This window comes from Crocuta crocuta, unplaced genomic scaffold, assembly GCF_008692635.1.
Source record: "Crocuta crocuta isolate KB4526 unplaced genomic scaffold, BGI_CrCroc_1.0 scaffold186, whole genome shotgun sequence".
NCBI lineage: Eukaryota > Metazoa > Chordata > Mammalia > Carnivora > Hyaenidae > Crocuta > Crocuta crocuta.
The window spans coordinates 1,703,418-1,718,016 of record NW_027551569.1 but is presented as its reverse complement, the minus strand read 5'-3'; the positions used below and the strand labels follow the sequence as shown (position 1 = coordinate 1,718,016).

The window sequence follows — 14,599 nt, the reverse complement described above, 5'->3', positions numbered from 1 at the left end:
TGTGAACGTGTTTCCATTCCCTGTTTTTTTTGTTGTTGTTGTTTCATTTTTGGCGAGATGTGTCAGAGACACAAAAGAGTACATAAAATATATACGTGCAGTTTGAAGAAAATTGACAATTCTTTGTGATTTCAATTAGCATTTCCCTGTTTACTAACGAAGCTGATTATATTCACATATTGCTTTTTCAACTGAAATGCTTGCTCATGTCTTTTACTCTCTTTTTCTTTCTCCGTTTTGAAATCTAGGCCGTTTATCCTTTTCTAATTGCTTTGTTGACAATAAGATTTGGATACAAATTGATTTGGATACAAATTGCTACTCAGGCTATATATTTTGCCACAAATATATTTTTAAGTGTGGCTTTTCTTTTCACTCTTATGTTGTCTTTTGACTTATGGAAGTTCTTAATTTTAATGTGGTCACATCAGTCACATGTATAGGATCTGTGTTTTCAGTACCCTTTCCCCCCAGAAGTCCTTCAAAGTCCCGAGATCATGAAGATATTAAACCATACTTCGTTTTTTGGGGAGCGCTCAGTCAGTTAAGCTCAGGTCCTGATCTCGAGGTTTGTGGGTTCGAGGCCCACATCGGGCTCTGTGCGGACAGTCAGCTAAAAGCCTGGAGCCTGTCTTCTGTGTCTCTCTCTCTCTCTGACCCTTCCCTGCTCATGCTGTCTCTCTCTCTCTCTCAGAAATAAAACATTAAAAAAAACAACTACCATACTTCATTTTAAAGTTTTGCATCTGAGATAGGGGTTCAATTTCATTTTTTTCTATACCACCAGTTGAAAAGTCCCTGCTTACTCCTGTGATCAGTGATGGCAGCCGTATCAGACATCACGTTTCCATCTACAAGTGTTTCTGTTGCTGGGAAGTAGATTTCATTATACTGGCCTAGTTTTAATATTCCTGGGCCAAGACTACACCACCTGAATTTTCATAGCTTTAGTAAGATTTCATATATACATTAGGAAAACTACCCCCAACTTGCTCATCTTCAGAACTGTCTTAGCTATTCCAGTGTCTTCTCTATGAAGAATTTGCATTTTTGTTGCTGTTTGATTTTTTTTCTATATATTTTGTATTTTTTGTTACCTTTGTACTGGTACATTTTTAGTTACATTTTCTTAGTACGTGTTGCTGGATTTAGAAAGAGAATGAGCTTTCTTAAACTGGACTTTCTTAAACTCTGTTTTTCTTAACTATGAGTTCCTAGAGCTTTTTATATAGACAGTAACAGGATTTGCAAATGACGACTGTTTGTTTCACTGTTCGGGCTAGGACTGCATGTACATTATCTAACACAAGGTGTGGAATGGGGCATCCTTTTCTTGTTCCCGGCCTTAAAGGAGGACTTTCAAAATGCTAAGATAATGTTTGTCATTGATTTTTTTTCAGATGACTTAGATTAAGTAAATTCCCTTCTAAGTTTGCTAAACAGTTTTTGATAATGATAAAGATATGGGAATAAATGCTTCTCATTCATCCACTGAGATGAGCTTACTAAATTTATTTTTCCTTAATTTGTCATATGGTGAATTGCATTGATTGATTTCCTAATATTAAACCAACTCTGAATTCCTGGAATAAACCCAGTTTGTTCATGATGAATTATCCTTTGAATACATTCCTGGATTTATTTTGCTAATATTTTGTGTATAATATTTTTGCATCCATGTTAATGCGTGAAAAGTCCCTTAATTTCCCTTATTTATACTTTCTATGTCTGGTTTTGTCTCCAAGGTTATGCCAACTCATAATGAGTTTGGCATGTTCCCTCTTCTTCTAGTTTCTGGAAGAGATTTTGTAAAATTAAAATCATCTGTTCCCATAATATTTGGTAGAACTTCCCTAAAAAATTTATTCAGGCTTGGTGGCCCTTTTTGGAGAAAATCTTAATTGACTAAAAATTGTTGATGAAACTTTTTATTATTTTTAAAAATCTACTTATGGTACTATTTATTTTATTTCTTCTAAATTCTGGAAAATTACATTTTTTTTCTGGGAATTTAGTTATTTCTCCTAATGTATGATTGCACAATTATTCACAATATCCTGGTATGTGGTTAAATTCTCAAATAGCTGTAGTAACATCCACTTTTTCATTCCTATTATTATTCATTTGTATCTTCTCTCTTTTTTCTCCATCAGTCATGCTGGGTATTGGTCATTTTTTTCTTTTTAAACAACCATCTTTACTGGCCTTGTATACTGGATGTTTGCTTTCTATTCATTATAATCGTTTCTCTATTTTTTTCCTTTCTTGTGCTTTTTTTCTTTTTTTTAGGTTTTTGTGCCCTCCTTTTAATTTCTCATGCTGTGTGGTAAGCTCATAATTTTTTATCCTTCTTTTCTAATATAAGATGTGAGCCATGAAGTTACCCCATAAATACTACTTTTGCTGTATCATACACATTTTATAACACAGTGTTACTATTATTACTGACTTCCATATATTTCATAACTTCTAGTTTGTTTTCTGACCTTGAGTGGTTTAGAAGTTTACTTGGAAACTTCCAAAAGTCTGTGGCTTATCTGGTTCTCTTTTTTGAATCCTAGGGCTAGTTATAATCATGCCACTAAATTCTGGCCCAAGGAAATGGACAGAAATAGTATGTTCAAATTCTAGTTTCTACTGGAGGGAAATTACCTGCTCTCTCTTCCTTTCTCTTGTCTTGTTAAATGCAAATCTAAGGGCTGGAGGTGGTTACAGGGATCTTGGATCAGGAGTAGGAAGCAATATATGGAGGACACTAGAGCAAAAAGACCCAAGAAGCCTGGATTCTGACCCCATATCTGCCACAGACACATTATATTTGGATTGTTACACAAGAGAGAAATTACTTTCTAGCTTGCTTAACCCACGATCATTTTTGGATTTCTCTGTTAACCAAAGTCATGCCTAATTCTAATACAAAGGTATGAGAATATCTTGGGATTAATGGAAATGAAACTAATGACAAATTTGAGCGTAGTCATGAAAAACTGAATTTACACCTCTAAGTGGAACTACCTTACATTCCTTTCAAGCTTCCTCAAATGACTCAGACTGTATTGTCTCTAACTCCTCTTCACCCTTGACCTCCCACTACTAAGTTCACTAATTCCCTTCCCTAAATAAGGGCATCCATTTGACCCTGCCCTTCTGGCACCGACTGCCCAATCCCGCATTTTCCAAGCACATTTCTAAACGTGGTTGACCTTCAGAGTGAATGTGCACTTTCTTACTCCTACCTTTCACCACTGCCCTCTATCCTGCATCCTATTGGGACCTTGGCGTCCCTACACATGACATCTGTCACACTGCAAGCCCTGATTCAAAACCATTTTATGCGGGCATATGGGTGGCTCAGTCAGTTAAGTGTCAGACATGGGCTCACGGTCATGATCTTATGGTTGGTAAGTTCAAGCCCTGTATCGGGTTCACCATTGTCAGCACAGAGCCCGTTTCAGACCCTCCGTGCCCCTCTCTCTGCCCCTCCCTGCTTGCACTATCTCAAAAATAAATAAAACATTAAAAAAGATTTTATGCTCCTTATAAAAGCTAAGTATAAATAAAAAAAATAGCTGTGTTACCACTTTAACTCTCTGAGTTGTAGATAACTGATAGCAATGCAAATGAGTCTTGTTCCTAGACAAGCAAATCAATGTTGTCTGGGGGAGTTTCAAGGGATTTCCTTCCTCCACTATGGAAGAAGCCAGTTTTGCATCTATTTTAAATGCATGTCAGAACTCTAGTGCCTACATATGTGTGGCTCTTTGCTCCTTTAGGTCAGTTTTAGCATTTTATTCATCCACTCCTTAATTAATGAGTTAAATAAACTCATTTGTCATGACTTCATTTCATATTTGTATAAGAGTCGTGATTTCATAATTTTACTTTTTTTGAAAAACAGTCTTTTAACAAACCCTTTGATTCCTTATTATCTTCAACATTTAATTACAGCCCCAACATAAATGCCTTCTCTGGCTCTTTCTGCCTCACCCGGATTCTCCACTGTCAGTGGTAAATCTAATCTCCTCTATCATGTCCTCAAAGTACAAAATCCATGGTTTTTCCTAGAACATGGACCACGATATATCAGGAATGTTTGATAGGCCCTGGGATGCATCTGCAAGTAAAATGTAATTTCTAATCCCAGAAGCTTACATGCTAGTGAAGAAGGAGAGGAAAAAGTTGAGGAGGAGGAGGAAAAACAGACACATGGTCCTGACAAGCATTTAGATCACTGGGGACAAGCCAACTCAAGTTGCTCATTATGATGAAAAGACCGTCTTATTTTCAGGTGTTATGACTACTGAACCTTTAAAATCTCCCAATGAAACAATGAGGTTTCAAACTTTTGCATATTTGTATCACCAGAATATATACCCTACATGCAATACCTTATGTTAACACCAACCCAACCAAATGGAAACCACCAATACTTTTCTACGGTTTAAGTGCTGAGTTGTGAGAGAATAATAAATGATCTTGAGATTACTTGCAGCATATTTGATTTTATGAACTATAAAACACTTTACCAGATGAATAGTCTACCAAGTGTATTAAATCTGCTGCTTATAATGCCATATGAAGTCAAAGGACTTCATAATATTTGAGCATTAACATTATTACTGAGCATTTTCATTTTTATGGTTTTACTTATGATAATTATTTCAAATTAAAACCATCTTGAGAAAACTGCCACTGTAAAAAACCTCATCCATTTAATCAATTTTATTTTTCTAATGATGACTTTTTATTTTTACCTTTATTCCTAAAGGAATGCTTAGAATAAGGTACTTATTAAGGTCATACTCCATAGTACTTTTAGTAAAGAGATTATATAAATAAAAAGACTAACAAATACTAATAAAAGTTATAGGTTTTGGTTGCTGCTTGCATACTTCTCAGCTTTGCATGGCATAGTGGTATAATTAAAATGATGAAATAAGAGATAATAAGCAATCACATAATGATAACCTAACATTTGTTTGGCCCTAAACATGTTCGGATATATTTTCTCTCTTAATTCTCACAACTTGATAAAATGCGTTTAATTGTTATTATTTTCAGTTTTACAAATGAAGGAACCAAGAAGTGATTTGCTAAATGTTGTATAAGTGGCATTTTATATGCTGAACCCAAGTCCTCAGACTCAAAATTTCTATTTTTGTTCATACTTTTAAAAAGAGTGTTTAATTCACAAGCCAAATCCTGTTGGCAAGACGCTTCCTAAGGGTAAGTAAAATATATGAAGAAGAACACTAAACATTTTATTCACCTACAATGTCATCATACTGAAACTGAGAAGGTCAGTGTAATTTCCAAATGGCCCAGTTAAATCTAAGAAATAGATTATTTACCCACTAGGGTCTGGACACTGTCAGTCAAAATCACTTGCTTACACAGGACTAAAATGTGCCCCATTAGCATCTTTCCATTCCTCACACTCACAAAATAAATATTTTATTCTTTATTGGCCATATTGTTTAAAGGCTTCTTTTTTTTCCTGTTCATTAAAATCATAGAAAGAAAAAATAAAAATCACCACTAGTCTGAAGCCACTCTTAATATTTTGGGTGCTTGCTTTCTTAGTCTTTTATTTAACACAAAATATTCAATATTTGTATCATACTCTCCATATACCTGTATATACTACTCCCCCCTCACACATGTGTAACAGCATGGCAATATTTACTTTTTAAAAATATGACTTTTTTACGGCTGAAAATCTTTCATCGTAAGGTGGTACCATAATTTATTTTACATTCTTTCAATTCAGATGGTTTTTATTATAAGAAGGCTTATTTATAAAAGTAATATAATGTTTTATAAAACTTGGAAAAATAGAGAAAGGAATGAAATCACAGCCCTAACTCTCATCTAACAAGTCACTGACGAGTTTTGCTATGTCTCTTCTATTCTTTATTCATTTGCCTATCAATACATGTTATTATTGAAGTAGACACGATTTTATTTTAGTTTTTGTCTTCTATTACTGCCCTTTCCATAATCATAGTGGCATTTGGGTGGAAAGTCTACACATTTTTCTAACCATTTGTTACTCTATTGCCAGACAAGAAGTTGTCCCTTTTTCCCTAAAATCATTTCAAATAAATCATTTTACAATAAATATTGCAGGCATGTCGTCTTTACATTCATGCACCTTAAGAAATGTATTCCCTAATACTAGATTTCTGCAAGGAAGAGTACTGAGAAAAAGGCTGACTAGCTTTTAACATTATTTGGGTAGTGGTGAAAACAATGTACGAAAATACTGAGGTTGACTATCTGGACCACCTCAAAGTATAAGCAGAATCCCAATCTCCACTCCTTGTCAACCAGTCCTTTTAGTGACTGGGAAATACAGAAACAAGTAGATAGGATATTGATTATATTCAAACTAATTATGTTTTCCATAATTTAGGACATCTTGGTATCATCATTTTTGAGAGAGCAAGTGACCACTTAAATATACATAGTTTTGTTTTTTCTATTATTTTCATTTTAAAGGTCTGTATCCACCTACCTTTCAGGTATAGTTTAGATTAGTCTCTCCCCTTTGAGTCCTAGATGTCGTTTTAGAAGTGCTTTCTGGAACTGTTTCTTTGGGGAGGGGGTGCTCTGAAATCCACACCAAGAAACAGCAGTAATTCTGACATAAGGAGGAAGAAAATGCCCCAACTTACCGTTTCTAACGCATTTACACGGTCCTGCAAATAAAGCATAATGTATAATTACAAACACAAAGCATTTAAAAATCATTTCAAGTTTACCTAACTTTCAGATTTTCTGTTTATCTTCCATTTAAATAATGTATTTAAAAATATTTAAAAAATAAAAACTCCTATTCAGGATGATTCATCAAAATAGTCATGAAGGAATCACTCTACTTCTTATCTCAGCTGGTGTTAGGACTACAAGACTTTACAGTAAATATCATAAATTCAGATATAATTACTAACTAGAATACACCTTACCACTTCCGCCTTGGTAAAATTATTGATCTATTTAAGGATTTATAAATATTCATAAATATTACACATTTGAATATATAAACAGCTAGACAATAGTAGTGATATTAAAAAAAAAAGGACGAGAGCACACACACCAGCTCTCAGGTATACAGCACAAAGTATGATTTGGAGAGTAAAGTTCAGACATAATAACTTCATGAATTAAAATTAAGAAGTAATTTGTTAACTGAAGCAATATAGGAAAAATAAACAAGAAAGATCTATCGCTTGCTGGAACCCAGATTGGCCTTCCTCATCTGTAGTATATTAGAAGTTTTATAGAAATTTTGGTTTTTAAAAAGGGTCACTGACAACCTGACTTAAAAAGCTATATGACTGGTGCGCTTGAGTGGCTCAGTCAGTTAAGCGTCCGACTTCCGCTCGAGTCATGATCTCATGGTTTGGGAGTTTGAACCTGGAATGGAACCCTGCATCCTGCATCTGGCTCTGCACTCAGGATGCAGGGCCTGCTTGGGATTCTGGCTCTCCCGCTCCATCTCTGTCCCTTCCCCCATGCTCGTGCTAGTGTGTGCTATCTCAAAGAAAAAAAAAAAAGTTAAAAAAATTCTACATGATTAAGTAACTGGTTGCATTCTCAAACTGACAGTTATATTTTCTCAACTCTTTTCAGAGCGGACAGCTACATAGAGGAAGTCTTTACCAGATTAAAAAAGATGCTGGATTTGAGAGAGGAGGGTCTGAAGATTTAGGAAAATAGAAAGCCATCTTTCTTAGGAAGATCAAAGTCACTTTTCTTCCTTTTCTTTCATTTTAAGCAGTGGGAGGAGATGTGTGAAATCTGGATTTCTTTTTTGTTTAAGCAAATGAGTCATTTGTCCTAAGAGGCTAAGGACAGCTCCCCTTTTAGGGAGGGTACAGAGAGGGTACAGAATCACTAGCTCAGGTCTCCTGTGGTCCTACAGAGACCTGCATGGACCCAGGACATGTAGAAGCAGCAAGAACTTGGTGCTCACTGCCCAACCCCCAGCCTCACCTGACACACAGAGGCCTTGCGGTGAGGACTTCTGCAATGCAATCCCCAACCCTCGGATTGGGAAAACGAGTTGAACGTTTCTACCCGTTAAACATTTGGCTATGTGGGTACAAGTTAAATGACTATATTATGCAAAATCTGCCCAAAGCAGACTGTTCTTAGCAATATAATCTGTTTAACTGCGCTTTGTTGGCATACTGGAGAGAACCTCACCCTCACCCCCATGACTTTCGTGAAATAACTGCTGTTTTGTTGGTGACCTGTGTACTGTCACTTGTGAATGCTTCATAATAAATACATATAATGCCTCAAGGGGGCTTTGATCTGTTGTTCCAGGCATCTTATTCACAGTGCATCTGGGATGCTTTATCTGGGATGCATCAGCAATGCCTTATCATCCTTTGCAGATTGAACAGAAGACCTCCTTGGACACCTTATAGAGATGGAAATAGCCTTTGGGCAGGATCACATTTATTAACCATCTTGGAAGCCTCAAAAATATTTACAGCCACTATCTGGGCCTTAAATGTTCCCCGTAACATATATTTATGGGCTCTTGTTTTTCAGGATTAGCACATTTTAAAAGAACACAGGCAGCTAGTTTGAAATCAGAGATTTCATATAATGTCAAAACAGTAGAATTAAATTATGTCTGTCCTAATTCAGATCTCAGTGTTTGGCAAAGATAAACTGAAATAATTTATATATTGGTGTCTTCACTTTACTTGAATATTTGTTACAAGATTAAAAAAAAATACACACTGTCATGAACTGCACGTTCATATCTATTCATGTATTCAAATACGTTCATGTATTTAAACTCCAATCTCCAATGCTATCGCATCTGGAGATGGGATCTTTTGCAGGTAATTAGATCATGTGGACAGAGTCCTCATGATTGGATCAGTGCCCTTATAAGAAGAGACACAAGAACGTCTGCTTCTCTTTCTGCTCTCTGCCATGTATGGGGATAATGAGAAAAGATGGCCATCTACAAACCAGGAGAAGGGCCCTCACCAAGGACGGAATCTGCCAGCACCTTGATCTTGGACTCCTCACCCTCCAGAACTATGAGAAACGTTTGTTGTTTAAGCCACCCAGTCTGTGGTAATTTGTTATAGCAATCCAAGCTAAGATTTGTGCCTAGTCATTCAGACAATGAACACAATTGGTCAAAGAAAACTCCATTTTGTTAAAATATAAAGATGAATAAATGATGTACTTCAGTGCAATTTACTTATGTCTTTTCATCTATAACCCACTTCATTCCAAATTGTACTAAGACAGCTTTCTATGAAAAAATGTAACATGTTACTAAAATGACTAAATTGGGGAAATAAACAATTCGGGTCATTAAACTGAATTTAAATAATTCAATTTGCCAATCAACAGTGGCTAATAGAATACCAGCCATTATTGCCAATTAGGGAGCCTCGTCTAAATTATAGAATTGTTTGGTCTTAATTCTGGGCTATAAATAAAAAGAAATGACTCCTAGTCTTTATGAACTTACTAACTTGCTCTGAAAATTTAAGAAACGCTTTCTGAAAATTTAAATGTTTGACTTCTTTTTTGGCAGATAAGATTAGTTATTATAATTCCGTATATAAAAAAATTGGGCTACTGCAAGTATTTATTCTCAAACAAAATATTTTCACACTTCCTCTCATGTTCTTAGTAAAATAGAGGTAACTTAAGCCAGTGCTGTGGCATTGACACAGCCCATGAAACGAATGCCAGTATATGTCCGAGAAAGGACATATAACTGCACCACAATAAATTATATTCGTCTTAACCTCTCCCACTCTCACCAGAAGTGCAGCCACAGTGTTTTGTTGTTGTATAATCTCCAATTTTCATGTCAACACAGTTTACCTTCAAGTCCAACCTGAAGGGTCAACTCTTGTCCCCCTCTCCCCCACCTCCGCCCCAAGCAGGAACACACACTTCCATACTTGGATCCTGAAAAGAAAAGTACTGGGGCATTAAAAGGAGGGTTAGAGGGTGGGAGGGGCTGAGAGAGAAAACAGCCTCCAGAAACAGTGAAGACACTCTCACTACAGTCATGCTGTTTCAGGTGGTTTTGATACAACAGTGGTTCTTATTTTTGTAGTCAAGAACTTGGAGTCTGAGGAAACTTGATCTTCTCCCCAGGAAAATGTACATTATCCACAACATACACATAATTCTGCGCACACTTTTAGGAGAATCGTAGACTCTTGGGGACCCACCGATGGGCTTCAAGTCCTTTGAATCTCAACAAAAGCATTTGAAATAAGATGTAAGAATGTTATATAAATAAATTATTCTATTAAGCCAAATCTGTTCATTTCTTGTGTGTGAAGTATTTCCGAATAAAGAACACTAATAACAAGGAAAGAAACTGCAGCAACGCATCAAGATTTTGTCTAAAAAGTCGTCAGTAAGTATCCCCTTCAACATGTTGACCCCCTTATCCAGAAAAGCCAGTTTAAACGGATGTATCTTTTCCTAACCTAGCAGGAGTATCCAGTAACATTCCTCATTATCTGCTTTTCACTCAGGGTGTGGCAAATCCTCGAGAGAATCAGAAGCAGGATTTACGAATGGAGTCAAAATATGTGCATCTCTGATCTATTCTCTCATCTACTACCACTAGTCAGGATAGAGATGGGACGCAGTCAGCTGTTCTGTAGGTTTCCTCGGCAACACTCTGGTTGCATTTTTGGTTTACAGTCTTACTGAGAGGTGATCACCGACCCTTATACTTTGACTGTGTTTGTGTCACTGTTTGACCTTATTCAGAGAAGTCAGAGACTGTGCTTACACCAAAGTGGGATGCGTACATGCGTCTCGGTGGTGGGGAAAGGAAGATACAGAAAACGGGGCTCTGTTGATTTATTTAGACAGACTTCCCACTGGAAAATGCAGCCTGAGAGGTGAAGTAGGGTTTTCCCTGAAGTTCCCTGTAAACACTTCCAGCCAGTTGTATAAAACTAACACCAAAAACCTCTCAGATTTACCCTTTGTGTTTCAGATCAGAGAGCAAAGCAAAGGTTTCTTTTTCCCTTTAAAATGAAGAATCGAGTTAAGATTCCTCCTTAATGCACAATATAATGTGGTTCATAGGTGCCTAGAGGTTAAGACTACAAACCAAATATAGGGCAGAGACACAAAACTGTCTTTCTTGCGAACTTTGCAATTCCACAGTGAATCTGCTGGTAATGGGTAACAAGAGCTCAGCGAATGACATCTGGACTGGGAACAACTAAAAATTATCTGCAGATAATATAAAGGCTTTGATGGTGGCGAGGGGCAATGCAAATGACAACTGATGTTAATTTCAAAGACTGACTGTCCCTCAAAAAGAGATGCAGACACAGGAGTTGAGTAGCAGGGGGAGAAACAAAACCCCAGAAACCAACACACGGTATTTTCCCCCCAAAGATTTACATTTAAAAAAATAAAGTACATGTCTCCAGTGGCAAGGTTAGTCATATATCAGCTGAATATGCTCTGAACTCTTATGCAAATCATAGTGCACTAGTGATTATGGCATAATTTATGAGTGGGCTTGTGTCATGAAGAATTTGTGGGAAACAATAAGGTATGCTTTTTGTTTTTTTCAGGGTGTGTATCTGGCTGTCACCAAACATAGCTCGCCTAATGAGACTCCCTGAGGCTGCCATCTCCTTTGATTCCCTCAAGGGCACACATCTTCTGGGATTCTAGGTGAGGAATATTCACAAAGAGTCACATGGAGCCCAGGCTCCTTCTTCCTGAATATTTCAATCCTAGCACTTGATGGCTGACTATCACGCAGGTCACAAGCTGAATCATGAAATGGTACAAACAGTCCACCTTTGGGAATTAAACTGCTTACCTTTGAACAACTCCAATAATCCTCATCTCAATTTACACGCAGTCATTTATTTGAGCGTTTTCAGGGATTAAAGCACAAGGAACCTATGGCTCTCTCACCCTCATTCCCATATGCCTTCCGTGGGCTTCTGTACAGTTACCTCTCATTGTTCTATACTTAAGAGAGAGGCTGCTGATGAGGATAATCAGACATAAGCAGATGGTTTTAAAACAATGTATTTGGCTGACACGAGTTATGTTTTTCTTGCCTCCTATTCCATTTGACTAAGAATAAAACTACTATTAACCTCCATTTCCTGATATACAAGCACAGGTAGGAAGGGAAAAGGTCGTTAAAGGATTTAAAACTAGCCTCAGATTACCTGTACTCTGACCATCAATGGTGCACTATTCTTAGAATCCAAGAAAACCGAGGAAAAACCCCAATAACTTAGTTTCTAGTTACACTTCTGAGACGCATACCTGAAGGCTGACTTAGCTTGTATGTGCTAAAATAAAGCAGACGTATTTTGACTCTTCAGTTCCAAATATCCTAAATATTCCTACCTATGAAATACTTAACTGCTTTTTCTTCAAATTGAGCTTCATTCTGATTTTTCATTGCAGTCTGACTAGCATCTTCCCAAGGTGGAATTTTAAACAGTTGCTTTGGCTGTTTGAGAGAGATGTGAGTAAAGAAAAAAAGTTGGAAAGCTCTATTGTCTTAAAACATTCGAAAGCACTATCAGTAGTCATAGCTATAAAAATAACACTAACATGACTATAATAATTTTTAATAAATTTTTAATTTCTGCACTTAGAAAATGATATCACACTGTGCTCTTAAAATGTTTCCCCACATAATTCCTTACTCAACTTACAGACGCAAATTTTAGAGAAATCATTATTTGAAATTTAAAACAGTTTACTCTTCAGGTTTATAGAGCTCAAGTATCCTCAAACTGCCTTGCTTACAAACATCCTGAGAAGTAACTGATGCTCACTTCCAAAGTCTAGAATGTGAAAGAACAAATAAAGTGGGCAGTTGTAGCCAGTAATGAAAGCTACTTTTAACACTTATAACCTTACCTGTGGATAATGGAGCACTGATGCAGTGTGATTTTAGGAGTCCAGAAAGGTCTGATCACTCAAAATTATGTTTTCCTTCCATTTGCAAAATTATTAGAACTTCCACCAATAGAAATTTATTTTTTGCCTCCCCCTACTCTAGTTTATCTTTAAAAGGCAACAATTTTGGGAGAGAAAACCGTCAAACTAGTTCATTCTCAGGCAGGGGTCGGCAAAGTAGGACAGTAGGCCATTCTAACCTGCTGCTTGTTTTTATAGGCCCAGGGGCTAAAAATGGCTTTTGTGCTTTTATTTGGCTGAAGAAAAAACAAAGTAAGAATAATATTTTATGACATGTGAAAATTACATGGAATTCAAATTTCAGTTTCCCTAAATTATTTTTATTGGAACAAAGCCCATTCATTTCTTTACATATTGTCTATGGTTGCTTTCTTTCTATAATGGCAGAGGTGAGTTGTTGGGAGACAGCACATAGCTTGTAAAACTGAAAATATTTAGAATCTGACCGTTTACAAAAAGTTTGGCAACCCTCTGTTCTAAGGTGTCAGTATCCCATAAGAAATACTTACTGCCTCACAGGAGGAGGTCACCCTATAGCAAAACAACCCCTGTAAGCTTCTGGAAGGAGAAGATAAGGTGAAATATACTGACCAGGGACCAGAAAAGACAATAGGAACCAGAAAATTTTTACCCAACTTTTAAACTTTAAAATAACATTTATGGGTGCCAGGGTGGCTCAGTCAGTTAAATGTACGACTTTGGCTCAGGTCACGATCTCACGGTTCGTGAGTTGGAGCCCCGCATCAGGCTCTGTGCTGTCAGCACACAGTCCACTTCAGACCCTCTGTCCCCCTCCCTCTTTCCTCTCCCACTGCTTGTGCTCTCTCTCAAAAATAAATAAACATTAAAAAAAATAAAACATATAAAAGTTGTATATGCATAAATACATATACCAGAATATAAATCATTCCTCAGGCCATGAAAGCTTCTTTTTGTCCTTTATTCCTTTTATCATCATTTTTATTAATTCCTTCCATTGTCTTTCCTTTTTTCTTCTCTCTCCCCCTTCCACTCACTTATTCATTAAATAATTCATCCATTCATTCACATTTATTGAGGCAGATACTTTTTTGGACACTGGGAACACAGTTATCAACAAGGGAGATAAGATCTCTCTGCCTTCCTTGAGTTTATATTCCAAAGGAGTAGACTAAAAGGTAAATAGAGAGGACACCCAAAGACTGTGATGGAGGGTGAGGGCAGAGATTTACTTTAGACAGGTTGGTCAGGTTAAGTTCCCATGAAGAGGTAATACTTGAGCTAGAACTCAAAGGAGGACAATGAGCCATCAGTGAAAGAGCTAAGGGAGAAGCATTACAGAGAGGGGAAGTAGCAAATGCAAAGGTCCTGAGTTTGCTTAATTTCAGGAATAACAGGGACACTGGTGTGTGCACTGTGGGTATTAAAAAAAAATCCTTTTAAGTTACCAGAACCATAAAACTCAACACTATTAAAAACTTATTATGGGCTGAAAACATTTTTCATTTATTACTCCCCAAAACTCTTAATAGGTGAACATTATTAATTTCATTCATTTTGAAAGTCAGAGAAATAGACTCAAAGACATTAAATGTAGTGATTTCCACATTGTGGTTGAGTTTAGACTGCAGTG

General features: G+C 36.7%; 1 protein-coding gene across 11 annotated transcripts in view; it reads right to left on the bottom strand.

Annotated features, from left to right (window-relative positions):
- Window positions 1–14,599, bottom strand: part of CEP128 (centrosomal protein 128) — a 402,179-nt gene that overhangs the window by 66,491 nt on the left and 321,089 nt on the right. For 6 of the 11 annotated variants that reach the window (XM_077750720.1, XM_077750716.1, XM_077750719.1 and 3 more), the window contains 2 exons: window positions 12,422–12,511; window positions 6,678–6,701 (listed from right to left, as the gene is read on the bottom strand). The exons of 1 other annotated variant lie outside the window; for it this stretch is intronic. In XM_077750720.1, coding sequence (XP_077606846.1) covers window positions 6,678–6,701; window positions 12,422–12,511 — 114 coding nt within the window. Of the gene's footprint in view, window positions 1–6,677; window positions 6,702–12,421; window positions 12,512–14,599 lie in introns of those variants that run through there. 4 more of the 11 variants (XM_077750718.1, XM_077750721.1, XM_077750726.1 and 1 more) reach the window with 1 other exon arrangement.